This window comes from Embiotoca jacksoni, unplaced genomic scaffold, assembly GCF_022577435.1.
Source record: "Embiotoca jacksoni isolate LCO1_2020_lvr unplaced genomic scaffold, fEmbJac1.0.p SCAF_4, whole genome shotgun sequence".
In the NCBI taxonomy this organism is placed as follows: domain Eukaryota; kingdom Metazoa; phylum Chordata; class Actinopteri; family Embiotocidae; genus Embiotoca; species Embiotoca jacksoni.
Window position 1 is genome coordinate 11,509,045 of NW_027185392.1, and position 26,360 is coordinate 11,535,404.

Below are 26,360 nucleotides of genomic sequence, written 5' to 3' on the forward strand. Positions count from 1 at the left end.
GCAATTTTTCAACATCAATAAATAAATGAAAAAAAACATAAATAAATCTGGTTTTCATATAAGGCTATGCGAAATTAGACTGTATGAATCTTATGAGACATACACTTTGAGAGTTTGTGGTGTCACCATAAGTAATAATACTAAATGGCTTGTCTTTGTCACTATGACTATAGGATCATTGTTCCTAATGTTTGCTTTATCTGCTGGGTGTCTTCACATGTTGGGCTTTGGTATCTAAAACACTTTTGGTTTAGCTACCTTCTATACTGTGACATGATTTCTTCTTCAGGTTTTGACACATCTGCAGATTTGATGCAACGGACAGTGAAACAAAAGCTGGAGTCCTACTTTATATTCCTACAAAAGTAGTACAAGTCCTACTTTATAAATTACAGTCTTTGCTTACTACATAACATTACAAAATCATCTCAATGTTGCAACAGCAAAAAGCAAAAAAAAAAAAAAAGACAGTAATACATGTGGTTCTATAAAACACAATGCTGTTAGGTCCAAACAGCATAGTTTTATTGCTCTGCTTTCTGCAAGGGTACAAGAAGTGTATTAGTTTGCTTCTTTGTTGTCCTTATGCGCAGGTGTCAGTTACAAACTCACAGAGCAGCTGATGTGGAAAACTATGAACACATATACTGTAATAATAAATACAAAAACAGATAGAAATCAAAAGAAAACATGGCGCAGTTAAAAACAACATTTCTTTTTTTGTTTTGTACTGAATTTAATCAAAATTTATAAACACACACAGAGTTTGCACATAAACCTGTAAATTGGTAATCAAAGTGTTGGGAGAGAGTTTGCTGAACATTAAACAATTTGTTGTTGTTTGTATCCAGTTAAACCATCAATTTTGACAACTGGCAACCAATTCATTCAGTTAATCAGATCAATTAGAGTAAAAAAAAAAAAAAAAACGTTGCTGAGACTGTATAATTGTGTATGCTGCTTAAACTGGGAAAAAGTGGGATTTCCCCGTCGTCTGGAAGCACTCAGCCCCGACAACGTTTTCACTAAAGACTGAACCAGCCAGAAAACAAAGAGCAGAACTGGACAAATGTGTGTGTGTGTGCATATCAAGAAGGTGTGTGTGTGTGTATATGTGTATGTGTGTGTGTGTGTGTGTGTGTGTGTGTGTATATATACACCGTATCTACATATAAAAAAAAAAGAATCAGTCCAATAACTATTTGGTACATAGAAGGAAGTGTTGGATTATAACTTGGAGCCCAAGTATGCATAATGTGTGCAAAAAAACTTGTAATGCATTTATTTTCCACCACTGACTAAAGTTATTAAAGGTAAAATCAAATTTAGTTTTGACACAGATCATAATTTCATGTACTTTGTTTTGTCTCACGATGACCCCATAATAAAAAAAAAAAATCAGGTTTTATCATATCACCAAATAAAACTGTTCATGGTTGCAGATAAATGCAGGCATACATATAAAAATGAATATTTAACAGATTTCGAGTCAGAAACTTTTCCGAGAGTAACAATTATGCAAATAAATAGGCTCTATCTCACAAGCATCCATTCATGCAGTGGTTGTTTTTTTTGTGTGGATGGAGGCTCTGTAGGTGGAGATGCTCCTCACTGTTGCCTCTCTGGTGTTCAGTGACTTTTCATTTTCACCATGTAGCACCTAAGAGATCAGCAGCAGTCAACCTCCAGCATTTACAGCTCTCAATTCTCGTTTCTTTGCTTTTAGAATTCGTGTGACAATCAGACTGCTCCCGTGCATATTAAATAAAATTGTCATCTGTGCTCTAAACATATTCAGTGGTGGCACAGACCTCCAGAGCAGCAAATATGGCCAATCAGGTTCTCCTATGAAGGTATGTGTTTGTTCATGAATGAAAGACCAAAAGAAAACACGTCACTTTAAACTGGCAACATGGGTTTAAAGACAGAGCTCTGTGTATAGTCTCCTTTAAAAGCAGTTTAACTCCCTCCTCACATACTAGCGTAATGTAAAACTAAAAAAAAATATAACAAAAAAACAAACAAAGGATAACTTCACCTGAGAATGCAAAGAGGTCTGTGACAGACACCAACATGCTTGCATTTAAACTGAACAGAAAGAACAAGCAACAATATACAAAATAGCTGTGTATTTGTACATATATACTCAAAAATTACAGGTATATAGATACTTTTTTACTCTGAATATTTCTAATGTAGTTGTATAGCAAATGAAACGTGATATATTTTAATCTAACGTGAAGAAAGCACTCCTGCCATCACTGCTCAGTCTGTAAAGTGCTCTAAAGTGACGAGAGAGAGAAAGAAAGAACTTCTGCCTTTTTAAACTGATGACGTGACTGAAAACAGACATCTGCCTTCTTATTAAGCCTCCTCCAGTGGACAGCGGTGCCCTTTTCACATATGGTCTGACATCAAGTGACTGGATATAAAAAAAAACACAAAACAAAAAAAAACATGCACACTGCTGGAGACAAATGTGTGAATCAGAGAGGAGGAAGATGAAGCAGGCAGTGACATAAAGGACACTGTGAGAGTGAAGACGAAGGGCAACTACTGTCTACTTTGTATAAAATGCACATTTGTATACAGTTGCAGAAACACGTTTACATGAGCTGTGGCCACACTGCAGTGATTCAGGGAGAAAATAGGGTTCTTCTTCACCAGAGTCTGTCCCTCAAAACGCCACAAAACATCAGAATCAGTCTGTCTGAGCTCCACTTCAAAGTGATATGTTCGCTGTTCAGATGATATGGTTTTACAGGTAGAAAAATGATGGCTGGTGTGAAAATCAGTCTAATTATGAAACACTGCTGTCTGAATTTGAATTCAATAATCTGTTATCAACCCTCCCCTTAAGATAATTCATAGCGTTTTGGAATGAAACCCCTCGAATATCGACGCGTTACACTGAGGTAGGATGAATTTGTGGCGCTCCTTTGAGATGAAGCACTCCAGCTCTGCAGCCGTGAGGACGGGAAGGTGTACTGGCTGAGGTTAAGATGGCTACTAAGGGAAATCTATGGCTACCTGCAGTGTTAAAAGATTCAGTAGCATGACATGGATCAGTCAGTAAAAAAAAAAAAAACGTTGTAAGATGTTGAGCTATAGGTCAATAAGATGTTTTCAATTTGATTAGATCTGAAGTTTCTTTTTCAGACTGCAAAGTGAGTCGACGAAAAAAAAGAAAAAACCCTCGATGACAGCTCTTAATTTGCTCTCTGTATCTCAAGAAATAAACCAAAGAAAAAGAAAACAATGACGGGGGAGGGACTCCTCTGTAGCAGCTGTTCAAACAGATATTGATAATGGAAGAATGTGGACAATGGTGGGAGAAGAGGAAGACGGGAGGCTAATGTACGAATCAGCCTCCGAATGAGCCAGTCGTAGCACGTAGCAGTGACAATAATAGTCTGTCTGAGTCCTGCACACTTACGCATGCTCATACACAAACACACACTCTCCAATTTTGCTCTTATTCCACTGCGAAGCCACACGTCTCCTCGATCGCCGTCAGTAGCTTGTCGTATAGTTTGTCGTAGCTCTCGTAGGGCGGAATGTCGATCCGATTGAAGCTGCCGAGAGAAGGAAAGAAATGTTAAATGTTCTGCACTTATACAGCGCTTTATCACCTTTGTGTTCTTAAACGGTTTGCCTCCCGTTCACACACACGTTCACACACACGTTCACACCCAACGCAACCTGCTCTACCATCTGAGGCACAGCCACATAAATAACATGGAGAGGTCTTTTTCAGGGGAGGCATTTTGACATGTCACAATAGGAACATCATGAGTGTAAATCCAAACTATTCCAACTCAATAGCAATAGGGCCAGATAGTGAGATAGAGAGATAATAAGTAAGCTCTGGTCAAATATAATTAAGGAGCAGCTCAAAACTAAAGGTGACAGAGCATTCGCTGTCAGAGCCCCAAGAAATAAGGTCATTGGAGTCAGAGATCTTTTAAATCTCTTCTTAAAACATACTTTTATCGTAGAGCCTTTCCTGATTTTAGTGATTCATTTTTATCCAGAATGTTTTGTGTTTTATGATTTCTCTTGCACAGTCAATTGCTTTACTTTATACCATTAGTGTGCTGCTGGATTTTTTTTTATAGCTTGTCTGTTTTTATAGTTTGTCTTTATTTTATGGCTTTATGTTTTTAATGTGAAGCAGTTTGTGACGCAAGTTCAGAAAAGTGTGATATAAATCAAGGTTATTATTAACATTACTATAATTATGACTGAATTCGATTGAGCTTCAGTCTCAGGCTCCTGGTGTTGTGCTCAGCGGCTTACTGGCACACTTGAAAAGAACAGCATCATAGTTCATGTTATTAGTGACACCCATTAGGATGAGTGAAATGTGTACTGTGGAGAAAAATCATTAAAAACATCCCCTTATCAAAACATTTTAATAAGTGTTGTGTGCATGTGATGTGTGTGGAAATGCGTGCGTGTCTGCAGGTGCATGTGATACACACCAGGTATGGGCTTTGGGCAGATTATTGGTGTTGGCATCAATCTGATGAATGGTGAAGAGTCTGGGTCCTGCAGCACCTGAAATCAAAACACACAGACTCCATCAGGTGCACATCAACATTACATTTAACCATTCATTTAGTCACCCATATCTCGTAAATAAAATCCTGACCCACATTTCATCTGGACTTGTTTATGAGAGGGTTTCTTCACTGCTCTATAAAACAGCTACAAGATGTTCCTGCAATTTTATGTATTCTTCTGTATTTAAATAAAAAGTGACCCCTTCATCACAGCAGAGAAAAAGGCAATTATTTTCTTGGCATTCAACAACATAATCGTAAACATCTATATTGTTAGTCAGAACCACATAATGGTTATAATATCCTTATGGGTCCAGTAATCTTTCAACACTGACAATAAAAACAGCCCTTTATCTTTCTTTAAATGAAAAGTCTTCATGCTTTACAAACAAATACCGTAGAAGACACCCATTTGTTTTAGAATACGGGCAGGAAGCAGTATCATGTTTATGAAAACTGATGAGAGAATCCCTGTTTGAGCAGTGGAGCAGAAGATAAACCAGAAAGAAAACCATCAGAACCAAAACACAGAGTCCGTTTAAGTACCCTGTAAAGCCTTGAAGCCTTGCAGTGGCACTCTAGACGAGCCAGTAACAAACTGCAGCAGCCGGGCTCTCCTCTCCTCATCAAATGACTCCACCGCTTTCCAAAACCACTTGACGATGTTGCTGTCGGGGGTGCAGTGCTTCAGACGGGTGTTGGACTTCCAGTCAGAGATGTCGATCTTTCCCAGACCGCACACAATCAGCTGAAGGCAGAGACAAACTTTTAAAGCGACTTTGAAATATTTTATGAAACGATACAGGGTGAATGAGTGATGCAGTTTAGTGTGTGTGTGTGTGTGTGTGTGTGTGTGTGTGTGTGTGTGTGTGTGTGTGTGTGTGTGTGTGTTTAATTCAGGATGCTGGTGTAGCTGCAGGACTTTGATTTCTATCGTACCTCTAGTTCCTTCTCGTCGAAGGCTTTGAGCAGGTGCTGCGGGATAACTTCATTGAAGCCCTTCTGCAGCGCCAGAAACTGAGCCTCGATGCCATGAAGGAAGCGCCAGTTCACATACAACCTGCAGAGAACATGAGAGGGCGAGCGGAGCGGAAACACCGAGTCAATGACAGCGCAACAGAAAAGTGAAAATGTGCTACTTGTGTGGACTGAAATTTAACTTGGCTGCATACTTTGTGCGTGTGTGTGTGTGTGTGTGTGTGTGTGTGTGTGTGTGTGTGTGTGTGTGTGTGTGTGTGTGTGTGTGTGTGCGCGCATCCCCCCTTCGTACCTGACATACTCCTTCTTGGTGTCCTCTGTCACTGGGATACTCTTCCCGTTGGGTTTGAGTTCATGTGGGATGATTTCTCCGTAGGCGTTGTGCTCTACACAGAAAGTGTGGTCCAGGACTCCAGTGATGTCGTTGTCACTGTGCAGACAGACAGAAGGTGCAGCATGTGACCACAGGAAGCAGCTCTCAACTTCAATAACAGGAGTACACTGCATCAAAAGTACATCTTTTTCACCATTCAGCTTCGCATGGTCACCCAAGCAAGATTTACTGCTCCAGGGTTGTGCATGTTTGAGATCAGATGTCCAGGTGATGTGGCAGCAGAGGGCGCTGCAGTTACTTGAATTGGTTTGGTGTTAAGCTTGGTCAAGTTTGTGCATGTGCCTCTTATGTACAGTATGTGCACTCTGAGCTTCTTTGATGTCTTTTTGTACATACATGTATGCATTGTCTTTTCTCTTCCATGCTTGCATGGCACTCTTGTTAAGTAACAGACTTAAAATTTGATTTACTTCTCCAATGATACAATTTCAAACCCAGCGTGCAGTTCCAGACATGTTGTGTAAAAGGGGTTTAGAATAAAAACAAAATTGGTATTTCCACAAGTTTTACTCTTAGTGTGTTTTTTTTTTTTACTTTGATTTGCCCGTGCAGATTGTTTGGACCACAATGTGGTGCCAGGGAAAAAGGTTCTTACAGAATCCAGACGAGGCTGTTGTGGAGGTCAGGGTCCACAGACTCCATGTCGTCCAGCGTGATTGGTTTTCCAAGCAGCTGTTTGTAGAAGGGCAGGGTGAAGCCTCCGTCGATGTAGTGGCCGTGAAACACCGCCATGCCCATGATGCGACCCACAAAGTGGAAGTATGACAGGTGCTCCTGCGGATTAAAAAAGAGGATATTAATATTTTAGGCTTTCTCTCATATATCAGTTTGTATACAGATTCAGATTATACAGCTTCAGTTTTCACCCCAAGAGAAGAAACACTTCAATCAAAAAATATAGGTCCACATACTGAGCAGAGTCCAGCTACCAAAATAAAGTTACATTAAAAGGAAATGTTAAATATAACATACAAGTCTCTAATTAACCTTTTTATATCCACATGAAATTCATATGATGTCACGGTTAGCCTGGAGACGTGCCAAGTTAATCTAGATCTTCTAACGACAACACACAGGATACACACATCATTATAACATGTCTATGAGAAGTTATGACTACAAAGGAAATCATTCGTACTGGGTTGACAGCAGAGTCCGGGTTAATCTGCAGAGTGTAGATGTCGTCTCTGGAGTACTGGAACAGGCCGTAGTACGGGTTCAGCATCTCGTGGGAAAGCAGGTATAACCATTCCCTAACGCACAGGCACAGGCGCGCGCGCACACACACACACACACACACACACACACACACACACACACAGGCAGAGTCAAAATGTCATTCAAAAACACAGAACGAGAGAGAAAGAGAGAGAGAGAGAGAGAGAGAGAGAGAGAGAGAGAGAGAGAGAGAGAGAGAGAGAGAGAGAGATAGATAGATAGATAGATAGATAGATAGATAGATAGATAGATAGATAGATAGATAGATAGATAAGATAGATAGATAGATAGATAGATAGATAGATAGATATAGAGGTCAAAAGTAAACATATCATGATGGCGTAAAAGACAAAATGGTCCCTCAAAGGGAAATTTTTATTGATAGATCAAATCATGTGCGTAACCACCTTGCTACCCCACCGTAGTCCAGTCCCTCCTCTCCTCTGAATTTGATCATCAGTCTTTTCCAAAGATCTTTTGGGCGCATCTTCATCACCTGCCGGTACGACTCCTACGATTGAGCACATACAGAACATTTTATATTTTACACTTAACAAGATTGGATTCAATATCAAAGGTTTCCACAACATGACGTGAAATGTGGCAACGAAAAATAGTAACTGACATTTTGCCTGTGTGTGTATCACATATATGGAGCACAAAGTAGTGTTGCTTCTCGAAACCAAAGATTGCTGAGAACAACACACACCTTCAGATATATCAGGTATTCATAATGTATGGAAGGAAGTCTAAAATAATAAACAATAAGGCCTGTTCATTGGTGTTACCGAGCTTTGTTTGGAAGAAGTATCATGTTTACATCAACATTACAACGTGAATACGTTAACTTAAGATGAACTTCCTCTTCACCATCAAGGACTAGCATGTAGTAACATATTGGATTAATGTCACAAACATTACATTACTATTACAACATTACATGCAAACTGCAAATGATGCCTTTAAATGAATATTTGGGATCCAACTCTTTGATTAACCAAAACTGTGATATAAGCAGCTAAAAGCAGTATTAATAGTAACAAGGCCTACAAGTTGTTTCTCACCGGTAGTGAGAGATTCACTGATTGCTGCAGTGGATTTCCTCATCTCAGCTCGAGCCTGGCCAGGCCTCTGACTACTGACATACTCAGGCCAGGAATGAGTTTATTTTTATGTGCAGACTGAAGCCTTAAAATACTGCTTTAAAAATAATAAGCTGATTCCAGCACATCTTCATAATTCTTTCCCTGTCTCCCTCCTTCATAAATCATCCCCGAAATCATCGTTAAAAAATATTGAGTGCGTTTCCTTTCTTGTATTATGTAAGAGTTATCTCTCTGTCTCTCCTCTGAGGGGAGTCCAGAGACTCAAAGTCCAACAACAGTAAACAATCTCCTGCCACAGCAACAGCACTGCTGCAACTGCAAAAGCACGACAGATCTAGGCTGCAAAGAGTTGACTTGAAGAAGATACCTCCCCTTTCTCCCCCCCCCACACACACACACACAACCACACATTTTTAACTCTCTAAACTAAAGTTACAGACACACAGCTGAGCTGCAGGAATCAACTCAATCTACTCCTCCTATTCCAACATGTTGACGAGCATGTATTTGCGTGCAAAGTGTTCAAAATATTATTATAACATTATACTAAATGATCAGGGACCCAACATGGAGACTGTGCTTACAAAGCTTGGAACTAAAACATTCGTTTTGTTATTATTGTCACAAATAAAGTATTTCTGTTGGCTGGATCAGTTCGAGGGACTATTTCTTGTGTTTAAAACCGTATCAGAACATGAGGAGGTCCCCCAACCTATGAAAGGTCCTTAAAAATGATACACCTTTCCTCTGTAACTAGGGCCACATGTGTAACACCAACAAAATAAAAGCACCACTAGCAGCTAAATAGCAGCACTAATGAGGGTGTCACTGTGCATTACTTGTTCAATAAAGAAATATTTGAAATAAAAAATATAAAAGACATATATTAAAATAAAAAACTTCCCAGGCCAATTTCAAAGACCCTAATAACTCTTCCAGATGAACGGGTTCACACGGGGCCCACTGACACTGCAGTGTTGTATCAGCTTGTGGCACGGATCCCGTGTTAATAACTGCACACATTGGCAGTGGTGAACTGCACTGCTGGTTGCTGCATGAATATCTCCAGTGGACCCGCAGGGCAGGTTTTCACACTTTACTTTCTCCTTCCACAGCTGTCATGTCAAAGGGGGATGAAGTCATATTTTTCATTGCTCAGCTTGTAGTTATGAAGTTATGTCTGGCCGCCGCTGCCTTAGCTCCTTCCCTCACCCGCTCTCACCCCCTCCCCGCACCCCCATCTCTTCAGCTGCTGAAATCATCCAGAAAGAATGCCTTTGCCTCGGTAGAACAAATGATCAGGAGAGCAAGAAAAGTGAGACAGAGGAGGAGAAGAAGGAAAGGAACAGAGGAGGTTTTTTTTGTGGTGTTGTGAAGGCCGTTCTGTTCTGCTTTACCCGGGAAATCGTAAAGCGGCACTGAGTGCTGGTTCTGTGCTGCCCCGGGCTATTTCTGGTGCACGTCGTAAACGGGGTGAAAAAATTCCAGTAAAATGTAAAAGTTCTGGGTTTGTGAGCATTATGCTATTGTTTTCACGGATGTTTAGTCTTTGCATGTCAGCACGTGATGCTTTGCGTGCCAGATTATAAACTTTATGCACATAATACAAATACATGCTAAATTCTCTGTTGTTCAACATTCATTTTTTATGGTATGGGTTCGCATCTGTTTCTAGATCCCCTTCAGATGTTTCCTTTTATGGTTTAAAAGCACATAAAAAAAACTTTAAGGTGAGAGTGTCATGTTTATGAGTAACAAAGCTACTTTTAGACGAACATTTGCACTCCTGATGTGTAACATTTTATGGAAATTAAATTCCAGGTGTATGACGGTTCATGATCTGTGAATATGGAGGAAGATAGTGTTTGTATTCTTTTTGCAATCTATAAAACGAGTGCAGTCTTATCATCTTATTTGTGAAGGCGTCATCGTCCCTTGAGGCATGCAGATCTGTTTATTTACCTCAAAGATCTCCTCACGGCAGACCTCGATGCGACAGTGGCCGGCCTGGGGTTGTTGCTGAGAGAGTTCCTGTCGTAGGATCTTCAGCTTCTGCACCAGGTCTCGCTTGTATTTAGGCACCGTCAGGCACTCCGCCTCTTCAGGTAACTGGGCCGGTGACAGAGCTTGCTGAGGGGTCCCAGGAACACCCTGGTCCTTCAACTGAGGCGGGTGACTGGAGGGACAAGGATGGCGAGGGCAGGCGGGAGAAGGAAAAGTCAAGGAGCAGATGGAGAGAGATCAACAAGGTATGAAAGGGAAGATGAGGGTGATGATAGAAGGGCGGGGGGGGGACAGGAGAAGAGTCATTTGTCAACAAGATCCATCATTCACTTAAACAGCTGTTTTAAAAGGTTTGTCCTGAGCTGCTCTCTCCTCAGGCCAATTTCTATTTACCATATCAAATTATATGATCATGTGGCTACTGTAATTTTTCTCATTCACTGCTTTGAATCTGGTGGAGGTAACAGATTTATACAAAGACAGAAGTAAGACGGAAATGTCCTGGAGGGAATTCCCCAACCCCTCCAACTCGCATTTCCTCTAACCGCTGAACTCCGGGATGTTTGTAAGAAATTCCCTCACCAGCCTTTACCCTGCTGACTGGTCTCAAAGCAAAGAGCCCTAAAGACAGCCCTAAGCCCCCATTAAATCTGATCCAGACCTGCGGACAGGCCGGGCATTCGACCAGACATTTGGTAAATATCACCACCAGGAAAGACAAAGCTGGGGAGATAAATCTTGAGTAAGCAGAGAGACACAAACACACACAGAGGAAGAAACAGAGAGAGGGGAAGAGCATTTACAAAGGAGGGTGGTGTAAGAGCAGCTGCAACCTCCTGCCAGCTCAGCTGCACAGATAAGTAGATGTCTCCTCTCTGCTTTCCTCCATCACACTTTTCTCTCCATGTCTACATTCACCAACTGCTTTTTAAATTCCCCTGAAATCTTTACTCCAGCTGTGTCTCCATTCCTTGACATTTGTACTTCCTGTCTGAGGGCTAAACCATTACATCTCATCAACATCATGATTTTTCTCTCCCATAGTTTTTGCTTATTGTCTGTTGCCTCTCCATACAGTTCCCTCGCTCGGGTAGTTTCTGTTCTTTCTTTTGCAGATGTCCCGGCTGTGGAGCTGCACGTCTCTGTTCTGTGATTGTCGGCTCCACCAACAGTTCATGTTTTGGATCTCTATTCTGTCCTTTTCTCTCTCTGCTCTCCCCTCACTCCGACCAGTCGAGGCAGAGGCTCCGCCCACCTCTGAACCTGGTTCTGTCGGAGGTTTCTTCCCGTTCAGAGGAAGTTTTTCCTTCCCTCTGTTGGAGGTTGTTCTCCCTTAAAGAGGAGTTTTTCCCTCCTAGCTTATGTGGGAATTGTTTAATTGTTGGATTTCTCTGTATAATGTTGTAAAGTTCTGCTTAAATGTGTTAAATGCCATGAAATAACCTATGTTGTGATTTGGCTCTATATAAATAAAATTGAATTGAATTAAAAAAGCTCATCGTCAAGGTTGATTTCACCCCTCCCCACCATCAACCATAACTGAAACTGTGTGTCCAAATAGCCATCCTACCATAATATTTAGTATGACAGAAAAAGAGTAAGTCCCATATGCATGTGAAATAGAGAACAACAAAATGACCAGGATGTCCTACAACAGGACTACAGTTGTATTTTGGCGTATGCAGGCCAGCAGGCTTCTCTGGCTGTTTTGACCCACAATCCTCTGCTCAGCGGAAGATATGAGCCGCAAAAAGAAGAAGAGGAAGAGGAGGAGGAGGCATTAAAAGGGAACATACTCTTCCCAAATAATACCCTTTTATTTTTACTGCAAAAATCTCGCTACAGATCACAAACAGATATGACAAAGACTGCCAAAGTTCAAGGTGCATATTTATGACAAAGTAGTGCCTCCCAGTTTTATGCATACTGCATGTAACTACATATTTTGTAAGGGTAGCTGAAGTACATAACATGAGTAAAAACTACTATTTCCATCATTAGGCCACAGGCGCTGCCACCCTCCCTCAGACATTTAGGTGGAAAAAAAACCACCAACGTTGGAGTTCTGTTTTAACGTCAACAGAACATTAAAAATTGCTCTTCTGTCCGTAAAACAAATTATGTTTTGGTAAATGTGGAGTCCAGTCTGGCCTTCGTGTTTGTGTGGTGGCCTTGTTTTGAAGTTTTCAGACAACAATGTTAAGTTTAGTGAAGGGTGTGAACAGGGAAACATACCGGCCACACACTGGACCAAGGAATTTAACTTGAGGAACATAAATCCTCATCTTTACCCCATTTATGCCATTCAGCGCTTCTACATTCTAACAAAGAGTTCAATACAATCTTATACAATCTGGGCGAAGGTAAGCCCTCCAGTTCTGGCCTCCTCCGGTGCTCACTGTGGTGTTGGTGGTGAGATGCCTGGGTGGGCCTCGTCAAAACATAATCCATCTCTCTTTTCGGCCAGACAGCAGCCCTCATTTTCCTGTGAGGAGACGCTGAGCCAGCAGAGGACCTCTTTAAAAGAGGCTACTGTCCTCTGCTGGGTGTGGAGTATCAATGCTGCTGTTGGCCAAACAAAGGCAACACACCAGGAGGCCTGAAGTGGCATATAAAGGAAGGAGAGGCCTTCTAAGGTAGCCATCCGGTTATCCCAACACTTGCTCTACACTTGGATTCTCTGCTTCAGGCCTGTCTATCTATTCAGGCTTTCCAAACTAAACGGGTGCAGTGTTTCACCAGTCTATCCCTGTATAATCAAGTCCACTGCTATTTATTTTATTGGCAAGCGCTGGGGCTCCTAGCATGTCAGAGAAAGGGTAAGACTGCAGCAAAGCAGTCTTGAAAACCACTTTAGGAAGGAGGAGGGGAAGAAAAGATGCCTCAAAACGAAATGGAATGAGTTGCTTTTGGCTGCAAGACTCAAGAACCATATAATAAAGCGTAATTTCAGCACACTTATTCTTCTGAGGGCACGATGTAATTAAAAATACGTTTCAGCATAGTTCATCGTCTCTGGTTTCCAAATGGAACGAGCTCTGCATATTTGATGAAAAACAGAAAATATAAGCACAGCGAAGCTGCAAATCTTTCAGGAGATGAATGGCTCCTACTGATGTGACAACTCGTGTGAAATATGACGACTGGGGAGACATATCAACTTTCAAATTAAAACTAAAAGGCACGGGATTGTATTATTGTTTCACGTTAGAAGGAATGGAGGAAAAGAGGCTGCTAACGTGGAGAAATGAAGGAGCGAACCCTTGCCAGAACTGTTTGACCTGCACCTGACCCTGCAGTCATGACAGGCCGGCATGTGTGAGAACAAAGCTGCATGTTTGTGTGTGACAAAATGTACGTGCTGCTTTTGCATGGCAGCTGGCACAGATGGGGTGTAATGAGTGTTGACTGAGTGTAGTGGTGTGAAAGCCACACCAGCCATCCCCCGACCCACCCACTCTGCCCCCACCCGGCCCAGAGAATCAAAGGGCGCTTTAAGAGTCGATCTGCTCGGAGTATCGGCTGGTGCCGTGCTCTTTACACTCTCCTAAAATACAGGAGAGAAAAGCCAGATCGGCCAAGATCTGTCTTTGCCAGTGAAAGCGTGACTTCTAACATCCTTCCCAAATGCAAAGCTCCCACATCTGCACACGTCTGCGTTCTCCAACAGTATACGCTTTGCAGAAACCAGCAGCAGGCAGACTGTGGCGGTGATGATAGCGTCTACTGACTAAAATATGTTGCATTGGAAGACACATTTGAAAAAAATTCCCTTTGCTGATGATAATCTGCTTTCATTTGATATTTCTGCAGAGTTTTTCAAAAATACTGAGTTTCCTAAAACAGGAAGAAATCATAATGTATATACAGCATGAGTGCAAAAAGGCAGTTCATGCTGACAACAGTGAAATATACAGTGCAGAAGTAAGAGCTAAATCATTTTTTTTTTGTAGGAATATACATTTGAATTCTGCCTGTCCGCTTCTGTTCACCCTTATATATCCTGCTTTTTAATGCACCACATACAGACCATTACACTGCTATATCTACTGTTTAGACAGCTGGCATTTACTGTACTGTTAAGTCACATATGTGGTTTAAAAGGTACAGCAGAAAATGTTGAATATTGTATATATTGTACATGTGGGATTTTTTTGCTAACCCAATAATTTGCATTTATATTTATCTTTCACGGGTTAAATATACCACACACACATTGCACCAAATATAATCATCCCTTCTTAAAATAATAATGCAAATGTTGATATAAATGTCATGAAGATTTACAAGATGGTTGGGAAAATACCTGCTGATGCCCACTAAACCATCCAGCGCCACCTAAAAATACATTCAGCAAACACTGATGTAATCTTTCAGACATACACTATGTGTTGGTGCAAATGAGGAAGCTTGAGTATATGAGAGACAGTGCGGCAGACCACAGTAATGCAGCCGTGTCTGACTGTCTGACAATTCAAGGCCTTCATCAGTCGAGGTTAAAGGCAACCGGTCTGTCTGAGTCACACTTAAATCAAGATGAGCGTCTGGAGGATCAGAAGATGGAGGTGCAAACTGTAGACTGCTGCTAAACTGCTAAACAACAAAAAGGGTGCAGACGAGTGAGGTACTTCCACAACACAAAGGTTCTACACTTCTAAAAAGAGGCTGTCGTTTTTATAACTGGGTAAAACATTAATTAAAATGTTGTCCAGACCCACATCACATAATTTAGATGGCTTTTTAAGACATTGATGTCCAGTGTGTCAAAGGCCAAGCTGGCATCCAGAACAATTCAAATGGAGCACAGTCCTGCTTCTCTGTTTGGAGAAGACCTCATTGAGAGGGAGGAAACAGTAGCAGGTTTAAAACTAAATGGAAAAATGCCAGTAGATAGAGAGCTGTTAAAAAAGACTAAAATGAACTAACCATCTGATACACTGCTTTGAAAACAAAGGGAAATGCAGCCTGAATGGCAGGTGGAAAATAACTACATAGCGTTCCAGGGTTGAGAAATATAACAGAACTATGTTAAGTGTCGATGATGGACAAAAATTTTAGGACATCCGTCTCTGTGTTGATGTGGTGCAAAATCCATAATTTTGTTAAATCAACCTGCAAGTTAAATATCAGGGGAGGGGGATTTAGGGATAAGGACCTTGTTTAGTCATTAGCTGGCTTTAAAAGAAGAAAGCAATTCACTAAATGCATCTTCCAGTGGTATAAAGAAAACAGAGGCACAGCAACTAAGCACCTCAACATTGAGCCAGAAAGTTGTCTTTACACTCCTCCTTCTCTGCAGTATACATACTTTCCTCTAAAACCCTTTTCCACTGAATGAAACCAAAACACTTTCCATGTCACTGCAGCTAATTAAAAACAAAGATGCATTTTTGCTTTAACCATTCACACCAGCACAAGGTACTATGTACTTTATTGTTTCTGACATCCAAACTTTCAACAACCATCACCTTCAATCGCCAGAAATTGAAATGGGGTCATGGCATATGTAAGTGAATGTGTGCATGTCATGGATTTTTGCAGTTGTTGGCTCAAATATTCTTAAATCCTGGTGGTGATAAATGATACAGGTCCCGACACTGATCCTGCAGAGCAACTGATAACTTATACAGTTTTTGGAGCTCAGTAGAAGGAAGAGAGCAGCGGAGATGATTGTCATGGTTTCTCATTAAGCACCAGAGGCCTTATGTACAGCTGAATACAATGAGGTTTGAATCTTCCAATTGAATATTGAATGTTCTACATGTTATGTACTGTTTGTACAGTACATGTGGAATATGTGTAAACACACTATTTTGTCATCCATTCATCTGACCATGTGGCCTCTATATTTCTGCCTGCTGTTGTTTTTGTCTATGCTATCAGTAAAGCCTCTCAGCCAGTGAACAATTGAACATTATGTCTGTGTTGTTGATTTAGCATGACAAAACAAATCTTGTGTTTCACTTTGGAGTGTGGAGTGAAGCAACTAAACGGATAGAAATTCAAAACCCTTCCCTTCCACTCAGGGAAAATGTTTTTGTAACGTGTGGCAAAAAGCTGCATTACAAATGAAAACTTATCAATTTGGACTTTTTCAAAGTCCTACAACTTCTACTGGCCTCCCTGAAATCTCTCCTAATAAGGAGTCAGACTGTTAATGATGCTAACCGGATAACATAGCTGAGCTTCAACTCACAACCAGAGGCTGTTCTGGCACATATGGATACTATTTGACCAAATGACCAGATGCTGATTTCCCAAACATGTCTGCCGTGCCAGCCACTGTTATTGTAAGAAGGTTTGACTGAGATTTTGCACCAAATAAAGCAAAGATGGAAAAATCCCTACATCCCTCCATGTTCCTCTTTTTCTAGTGATTCCTGCCTCGAGCACTGGCAGTCGAACCGGGGAGAGAGAGAGAGAGAGAGAGAGAGAGAGAGAGAGAGAGAGAGAGAGAGAGAGACCTCCCTGACAGCCAAAATACTTCCTAAAATCAAGTTCCTCACAGGTTCCATCTACATGAATATCACTGACAATTCTACTAACTGTAACTTTCATTAATTTTCTCAGATGAAGAGCTAACACACTGCTAACATATCTGGCCCATGTGTGATCAGGGAGCACATGAGTCCTGGAGCTAAGCTAACAGTTGCTGTGCTAACACGTCTTTAGTATTTCCCTAAGTGGGGTCGGCTGCACTGCGTCAGCTGTCTGTGAGCTGATCTTCAGAGCAGGCAGGTTGCTGACAGATAGCACAAACAAACCGAGAGATGGTCCTGATACAGACAGCTGGCCACAATGCTTGTGTGTGTGTGTGTGCGTGCGTGCGTGTGTGCGTGCGTGCGTTAAACTTGAATGACATCCACATGAGAGTTAACCTTGAGAAAAAAATGTGCATGTATTTACAACAACACACACAGGCAGGACATTCCTCTTTGGAAAAGTGTTTTTCAGCATTTTTCTCCCATGATACTGTCACTGTGTGTGTGTGTGTGTGTGTGTGTGTGTGTGTGTGTGTGTGTGTGTGTGTGTGTGTGTGTGTGTGTGTGTGTTGTGTAGTTAGTGTGCTGAAACTGCTTTATACAGACTGCTGGGGTAAGTAGTAAAAACATCCATCAACCTGTGTTTGCTGATTGTATTGTTCATATGCGTGTCACAGACGATGTGCAGGAATGCATGGGCATACAGTTTACTATCTGCATGCAAATGTGTGGACGCACAGGTTTGTCTATAAAAATGTCTGTGTGTGTGTGTGTGTTACCTGAGGTTAGTGTTTTGGCTGTCCATGGGCACACGGGAACCATTTGGACTCGGGCTGCAGGAGAAAACAGGAGAAGGGACGAGAGGACAAGACAGAGAAAGATAAAAGGGGGAAAGAGAAGGTGAATGACAGAGAAGAAGATTGGAGCATTAAAAACAACAGGGGATGGGATTAAAAAAGGAAACAGAAAGAGGACGGATAGGACAAAGAGAGAAAAAGTGATGCAGAGGAGACAAGAAAAAGGGCAGAATGAAGGGAGATGAAACAGGAAATACAACAGGAGAGGAAGTAAGAAGACACAGAAGACACAAAAGAAAGATGGGAGAAGACCATCGACATAAACATGAGACAAATGGACAGGGGGGAGTGAAAAGTGAGAAGGAAAAAAAAAAGATTAGGTGAGATGAATGAAGGTGCGACAGCCATCAGTGATCGTGTTACAGCAGACACGTTCACTGCTGGTGGATTTATGACTACGGTGTGTAAAAGCCCTTTGGTACAAAAATGAAGAGAAGATAGACCGATTGGGAATCTAAAAGTTTAGACTTGTTTTATGACAATAATATTATGAAAGATGTCTCACATGGACATAAGATGACACAGTACGTCAGACAGATCTGTAGTGTTGCCTTTAGGAAACCCTGTTTTTTTTTCCCCCCACATTCATTTGCATTTATGTTATTTTGACGTCAGGTCCTTTATAATTACTTGGTTTCTAAATGATTGTTGGTGTTTCAACACAACTTTTGTTCTGGATTTCTGTGTTTTTGTCACCATTAGAGTGAGTATTCAGGGTAAAAAAGGACTGATAATAAAACAGATATATTTGCATACTTGCAAAATTACAGAGGGGTAATGTAACCAGTGTAGGAGAGCAGAACCGGTCTAAATACTGAAACTGTACCACAAAAGGCAAATGTTTCTCTGTCCTTTTTAACACACATCTAACACAGCGCCATATTAACCACAGTAAAAATGACTGATACACTCACTTGAGCACTAGATGCAGGTTAGCAGACAGTCGCGGGTCTGTGAACTGTGTTGTTCGATTGTTGTGGTCGACAAAGTAGACACGGCCCGTTGCAGTGTTTCTGATCTCCCAGCCCGGTGGCAGTGGACCCAACTCCTCACAGTTTACATTGCTTAAGTCCCTGAATAAAAACATTAGAAACTGTTAGCAACAAAGATGTATTTTGAAATCTGTAAAACAACCTGTAACCTGTAAATACATAGATACCGCATTAAAAACAGGCGTACTGACAAAACACCACAATACAATCACTTTAGAATTACTGACTGAGAAATATGAGAAAGTTTCCTTCTGACATGAATAACGGATACATTATTAATAATGCTGAACTATCTAGTGGATTGCCATCAGAGTTTCTTATATTATTGTCTTTTTGCACAATTCAGATTTTACAATTTTACAAATCCATTGCAGTGTTGATGCACTGATATTTTTTTCAAAAGTAAGTAAGGTATCGTAAGGAAGTCAGCAGTAGTGATTGTAACTGCATATAAAGAACAACTACAATAAAGAAACGACTGTTGAATTATTACTTTAATGGAGGATAATTAATAACTGCTATTAAATATTAAACAACATCAACAACACAATTTGTGTTAGCACTGGTATAAGTGATTACATATTTATAAGATTCTTATAAATAAAGCACATAAAGCCAATCGGAACATAATATCACAACTTTCAGCAGAAGCGCACAAATAACATATAACATTAAAACTGCAATAATCTTTCCTGTCTTATTTCTTGATTCTCTGTCATGTGCACTGAGATTCCTGCAGAAGAAACCCAAGTTCTGATCTGGGATATTATAGCCCGAGAAGGTCTTCAGCCTGTGTGTGTGTGTGTGTGTGTGTGTGTGTGTGTGTGTGTGTGTGTGTGTGTGTGTGTGTGTGTGTGTGTGTGTGTGTGTGTGTGTACATTGTCCTTGTGTGAAGTGAGGAAACATCACTCAGGGACAAAGCACATGCCTTGCTGCTGCACTCATCACGCATGCTGGCTCATTTTAGAGGCTCAGTCTAAAATGACCAAACCCAGCGGTTGCTGCAGTGAGTCGGATGTTGCTTCATCACTGAGCAGAAGCTACATCAACACATGGCCAAAAATGTAACGCAATGGTGCTGCCTGTAGTCTTTAGTGAATTTATTTGCAGAGAATTGTTGAGAAAGTGGTTCTGCATTCAATCATGCTGTCTCACACTCTGACTTGTGGTGCACTCAGTTCAACATGAAAATGTTCTTCGAACTTCACATTGGACCCAGAGGTCATGAGTTTGGCTGACCCTGACTTGAACATGAAATTTGACTCATAAGTGTTTTGTTTTTGTTAGGTCTGATCCAATCCATCCAGTCAAATCCTGTTTGGTCTTGTCAGTTTGGCAAATAAATGTCAGGTTAGGAATAAAACAACACAGGCAGTGAGCACTGTGCTTTATTTATCATGTGTTGTTAATTCAGCGTGTTGTTAAATCCAACAATTATGGTCATGCTAATAGCTTTGAATAACCCTGATCAAAAGAGACCTGATAGGGGCTTTACATGGAGATACAAATCTGTCTAATAAGGATGGAAATATATGAACATAAAGGAGTTACCTGGGCACCCGGGGGTCGTGCCAAGTGCTGACTCCAGTCTGTGTGTGGAGGAAGTAGACCTGGCCCTGCTGAGTTGTTCTTTGCTCTAGAACAGAGAGGAAATCGATTTGAATTAATATGTCAAACAGGCAAAAACAGCACTGAAGCAAGCTTGGAACTGTTTCTGGGAGTGCTGTCTTGTAGTCCTGTCCAGATGGGTACAAGCATGGATAGCGAGCTTGTGTATTTTGGCAAAGGGGGAAGTCTGTTTATAATTTATGTGACAGGCAAACTGCTAGAGCACTGTTGACCGAAGGATTTCTTAAGGTGTGTGCCAACATAATCAATTAGTTCCTCTGTAGTCTCCAGCAGGCCTCCCCCAAGAGGATGGGGGGGGGGGGGGGGGGTTGAAGGAAATTTATCAAAGACTTCCATGAGTGCTTTTCCTTGCAGAGAGTTCCTTGATGTGCCCCTGGTTGCCTTGTTTTCACTTAAAGGTTAGTGTGTGTTCTGAAAGTAGCCTACTCCTATTCATCAAAAACAAAGGAAATGGAAAGAAAACGCTGACACTTCTGCCAAAACCACTGATAAATATATTGTCAACAAATGAGGGGACAGAAGGAACCAAGAAGAAATCTGAGGGGGATGACATTCATTTGTAATCTCTCATTAACTTGTTGGATGAATGGAGAGTGAGTGTGTGAGTCAATGCTAGCATTCAGCGTGTGTGCTGCCCCAGCGTGGTGTTCTTGTGTTTATTCACCAGCTAATCCATCACTATCCCCCCCCCCCCTCCCGCCCCAACTTCCTACTGGCACAACTCATTTCCTATCCACCTCTCGCTCTTTTTTCCCCTCTCTCCCGCTCATTCTCTCTCACACTCTCTCACCACACCCAGCGAGTGGTTCAGAGGGTTCAGCTGAGGAATAAAGCTCTTGAGCTATTGGGCATCAGTGAGTCACTTTGTCCGACCTCAGCCGGCCTCAGTGGACATAGCAGGCCCTTTCAAAACGGGGCGCCGGTCCAACAGTGCCATTCTGAAGCGCTGGCATACAGAACCACACTTGAAATAATAATTTATTTTACAGACTCTGTGGGTATTGTGGGGTGCACTGTGGCTGACTGTTAGAAGTGCGCTCTTTCGGAATTATTTTTTTTCCAATGTTGGAAAATATACTTGTGGAACTTCTCCATTATTTTCCCATTGTGTCTTGGACTGTAAGTAAAGACACGAAATAAGACAAAAATAGGGAAAAAACTTAAAATCCCTTCTAAGAGCTAAACACTAAGCAATGAAAACCATTCCTTACTTATCTTCAATGTGGAAATATTTATCTGCAGAGCCAAAACATTCCAACACTGGAAGTGAGAGGAGAGGAGAGGAGAGGAGAGGAGAGGAGAGGAGAGGAGAGGAGAGGAGGAATATTAAAACACACCAAGTGATGATTGCAGTTGTCATAATGTGGTGATGTGGGAAAGGGGTGGGGACGGAGGGGAGGATAGTGAATTAGCTGAAGAACAGGACAGGAAGACGAGGAGAGAGAACAAAGTTACAAACGGATTCAAATGTTCTCACAAGAGAAAGGAAAAAATTTCAAAGTACCACTGCCTCCAGGCTAAAAACAAGAAACAGCCCAAAGAGCAGCGCACCAGGTCTTTGATCTGTGTATTTTTTGGGGTTATGCCTGAGACTATACAATACAATATGACTACAGCAGACTGTCAGCCAGCCAACACACTCTAAAGTGTTCCAAAAACACACTTCTCAGTCCAGCTACTATTGGATTTGATAACCACTGAAGTTTCAAAACATGTTGTGAGAATTTCTACATCAATACTGCATGGTCCTGAGCAGCTAGTGACATAATCACAATGGTACAAGTTATGTGATGTCCTCCTCACTGTATTTGAACTAGGATATAGTCCGTGCTCACAGTCGGGAGAGTAGATTCTAAACGGCATTAGACTCAATGATGTTCTTTCAACCAGCGACGAGTTGATGAGTGGGGAGAGAGAGTGCCTATGTGTCTCACCATAACCCTCCGGCAGATCAGGCGGCGTGTGCAGGTGTGTTCGACTCATGTAGTTTCGGTGCCGCTGCGATCGAACCCGTCTCTCCTGGATCCGCTGCTCTCCCATTGGGCAGCTGGCCTCGGCCCCGTTGACGGGCGTCATCACTGGCGTGTTCTCGTCCACCACGCAGCTCAGCGGACGTCCTGATGGGCTGGAGTACTCCGACGCTGGTCTGGGGGAGTGCAGAGAGTGTGTTAATGTGTGTGCAGGCTGGGCTCTTTTCTGTGTCGAAGTTTACGTTTTTGTTTTATATTTACGAAACACAAAACAAAAATATATTGTACAAATCAGAGACAATTAAGACTTAATATTTGAAAGAACTTCTTGCTGTAAGCTCGATGAATGAATAGACAAGAACAACAACAAAGTGTAACTCTGAGGCGTTATTGTATCAAATAGGTGAGATATAAATGTTTGGCTTTCTATTTTGGTGAATGTATGTGATTCTGCAACATATGCATTTTATCAGTCTTAGGCCCTGCATGTTTATATATTTCCGCAATGTTTCATCTAGACATACACAAAATAAGAGCGTACTTATTGCAAAACATCTTGTGTCATAAGTCCTCAAGAGGATAAATGTATTTTATCATACTGGTATATTTTTATGTCATGTCATAATGAGGATTATGGGATGAATAAAGGTCAGGACCTATAAACAGATATCTGATAGCAGACACAAAAACAGACGGGCTGACTTACTGACACTTTTTGTAAGTGTGTGTGTGTGTGTGTGTGGCCTGTCTGACCACTGTCTGGCCATCCAGAGTTACTGACGCCTTGGCTATCTAAAGCCCTGTACCCTCAACCCACAGCCCCTCTACACACTCTTCCTCCCTCCCACTTCCTCTCTTTCTGTGCTTATTTTTTTTCCCACCTCTGCTTCCACTTTCCCTTGTCCTGTCTTTATGTTTTACCCGTTCCCGGGTTCTGACCCAGTCCCACCTTTTACATTCTGTGTCCTCTCATGACAAGCTCATGGACGAGATCACACCCTCTCATTTCTTCAGTCCCCACCAGCTTCACCATTTCCACCTCCCTCAATGTCATAGCACTTAACCTTTCCCTCACCATTTCCCATCTGTCAAACTGCGTTCTGTTATGCTGCACTGGGGGCAACTAAAGATGTGTAGTAAGACTGGGTGCGGAGGTGGAGGGGGTTATTTGCTCACTCCACTAATGGCTCCACTGATACGGGCCAAGTAGGAAGGCGACAGTTGTTCCTGCAGCTACAGAAGCCAAAAGAAGCCTGGCTGCCCGACTGGCTGGCTAGTGTGTGTGTGTGTGTGTGTGTGTGTGTGTGTGCGCGCGCGCGTGCGTGTGTGCGTGTGTGCGTGTTGGGGTGGGAGCCAAGGAAACTGACAGCAACACACTCATTATCAAGAAACTTATTGTTGTGTTGTGAGTGGAAGTTTAGTTTTTTTGAAAAGGGAAGTGGGGAAATGTACAACAACTTACATAGACCCCCCCACCGGCTTGGTTGTCATTTGTTCTGGATTACATTAGTATGACTGCAGTACAGCAGCCAGTAAAATATTCAGGATGATATTATTTGTTAAAAGTTTCCATTTTAAAATGATACTTTTCTGGTAATGTTCTACATGGCTTTAAGCATGAGTGGAGGATGTGCACTGATGTACCTGGTGGGTCTCTCCCATTGCGTGGTGCGCGTTATGTGGTTCAGGTACTGTATCCTTCCAGAGGCTGTCCTCCTCTCTTCCCAGCTGTTTAATGCACATATCAAGACAAACTGGTCAGAAAACGTCATCAAACTCCCAATAAAGCAATATTAACAAGAATAGTTCTGACTTGCTAATTTAACAGCCCTGTTAAAAGGAGAATCACTAGTGGGCATACAGTTGAACCATATAAATGTATATTTTTAAAACACATCAAACAATGCCCAGAAAAAAATAAAAGATTTAATAAAAAAGGTTGAAATTCTCTCCTTATAAGCCACATGTCTTCTAAATTTGTTGCAAGCACAGTAACAATCAAAACTACTGTTTCCAAACACAAAATATACCTGATTTTTCAAATATACACTGAAAAAGTCCCAAATATATACCTCCACATACTGTACAAACTACAGAATGCATCTTCACAGATGTCTTTTGTGAATTCAATCAAAATAGCTCCAGAAAAATTAAAGATCAATAAAAGTACTAAAAGCTAATTAGAAACCAATTTTTTTTTTTTTAAAGAAAAACTTGAGGACTCTGACCCATCAGGTAAGTCGTTGTCAAACAGACGACTGCAGTCTACCACTGGTCCTCCGGTCCCGATGCGATCTCTGGACTGAAGACTTACTACAAGTAACACAGACAAGAAAGATGATACATCAGTAACATTTTACTGTTCATATGGCTGAAGCAATGAGGACTAATACCAAGTAATTTCAGTATTTTGTATAAATTCCACATATTTTTGTGTTACGGGTTTATCACTTAAATAACGAAAATCGTGTGCTGGGTAGTGTTTAGACCTTTAAATATTATTTCACCTTTTGTTTAACCTCTTTTTACATTTCAGTAGTTCTGCGTGTCAGAGCCAAAGATACAGAGCTGATGACTTGACTAGTTTGTTACACAGTTTAATCAGCCGGAGGAGACAATGCCGGGTGGTCATCCTCTTAAGCCAGTAATGAAATACAGACACTGTGGTTACACAGGCCGATGTAAAGATATACACATATAATATATCTACAGCTTTACTTGTTGTATTTCATTCAGACTTACAGTATACGTGACTGAAAGTGCATTTCTTACCTACTATCTGTCCTCTCACAGTATCATTGTCATTGGGGCCCAGCTTATTCAGATCCAGTCTCTGATCTGCAAACAACACAAACACAGGCATTTATTCCGCACCGGTCCCCATTTACAACTTTTAAAAAGTTAACGCTGAGTTACCGAGCACTCAGACCAAAGAACAAGAAAGTATAAGAGCCCGTGTTGGTAGAGGCATGGTGCTTCAGGTTTCGGTGAAAATATGACTAAATAATCAGGAAGGCCATCTTGAGTAATAGATTGGTAAATCTGAAGATTTAATAGATGCACAGGGGTTTATTGTAAAATGAAAGAGAATGTCATAATCCTGCAAAGTAAGCAGAGGAACCATTTTATCTTCTGCAGTGATGATCACGAGGTAACAGAGCCAGAGCCCTGTTCATGTTATATTGTATCTTCCAGGAATGTGCACTCAATATTACAGCATTGACTCCTCCCTCCCCCTTTAAAAAAAAAAAATCCAGGATCTATGAAAACGTAATTATTGTTCATTTCAAAAGTTCAAGAACCGGAAAAGGAAAAGTTTACCTACTTGACTGAAAGTCTATTCTTAGAAATCCTTCTATTTGTGTTTTTAATAGTTATTTATGATTTTTAGGTTCCCAGTCTATTCTTAGTGTTTGGGCGCAGGATTCTTCAAGTGTTCATGTCCCACTTGTTTAAGTTTCCATATTGGACCTAAACTGACTTCGAACTAGTTGTGATGTCACAAATCCTGTAGGTAGACACACGGTTTAAATTTTGATATAACTTTTCCTCATCAGGAGAGGAATTTGACAAAAGTCTTTTAGAATTAAAGTCTGCACAGTGAAGTAAAAATTGAAAAGAAAAAAGTAATTTCTGGATCTGGAGACACCGAATGTGATTAAAATTGGACAGAAAATCTGTTAGTTTTGTTGTTTCTGGATAAACAAACAGTCACTGTGCACTCAGCAAAAGGCAGCACCGCCAGACACAGGCAGCACAGAAACATGATCCAAGACTCTGAACAAGATCCAGACACAGATACACTCAGCACACACACTAACTAAATCCTTCAAAGAGACTTATGCATGACCAGTCCAACTTACCAGCACCAGAGCAATATCCATTAATTCCCATTGACAATACAACGTGTGTGTGTGTAGATAAATTCATAAAGGAGCGCTAAAACCAAAGTCTGCCTGGATTTGTCACATCTTTGGTTTGGCTATATGATTATATATGCACATGATATAGCATGTCAGTGTCTATGTAAAGACTGAACAATCCTGTAGCTTGTTTCCATACGTGTGTGTTCGTGTTTGTGTGCACACAAGTGCATCTGTTCCGGATACGTGTCTAGACTAAACAGGGATGGTCTAAGCCTTACATGGCCAGAATAGCAAGCAGA

General features: G+C 41.3%; 1 protein-coding gene across 1 annotated transcript in view; it reads right to left on the reverse strand.

Annotated features, from left to right (window-relative positions):
• Positions 1-483: 483 nt before the first annotated feature.
• The window catches only part of LOC138208800 (E3 ubiquitin-protein ligase SMURF2-like), a 60,042-nt gene continuing 34,165 nt past the window's right edge, over positions 484-26,360 (reverse strand). Inside the window, exons 5-20 of the mRNA XM_069166921.1 lie at positions 24,968-25,033; positions 24,424-24,508; positions 23,840-23,923; positions 22,160-22,371; positions 20,148-20,232; positions 18,519-18,677; positions 17,527-17,580; positions 10,224-10,437; positions 7,563-7,666; positions 7,076-7,190; positions 6,533-6,711; positions 5,836-5,973; positions 5,505-5,625; positions 5,112-5,313; positions 4,485-4,560; positions 484-3,575 (exon numbers count right to left, since the gene is read on the reverse strand). Of these exons, the coding sequence (XP_069023022.1) occupies positions 3,476-3,575; positions 4,485-4,560; positions 5,112-5,313; positions 5,505-5,625; positions 5,836-5,973; positions 6,533-6,711; positions 7,076-7,190; positions 7,563-7,666; positions 10,224-10,437; positions 17,527-17,580; positions 18,519-18,677; positions 20,148-20,232; positions 22,160-22,371; positions 23,840-23,923; positions 24,424-24,508; positions 24,968-25,033 (1,994 nt within the window). The 3' untranslated portion in view covers positions 484-3,475. The remainder of the gene's footprint in view (positions 3,576-4,484; positions 4,561-5,111; positions 5,314-5,504; positions 5,626-5,835; positions 5,974-6,532; positions 6,712-7,075; positions 7,191-7,562; positions 7,667-10,223; positions 10,438-17,526; positions 17,581-18,518; positions 18,678-20,147; positions 20,233-22,159; positions 22,372-23,839; positions 23,924-24,423; positions 24,509-24,967; positions 25,034-26,360) is intronic.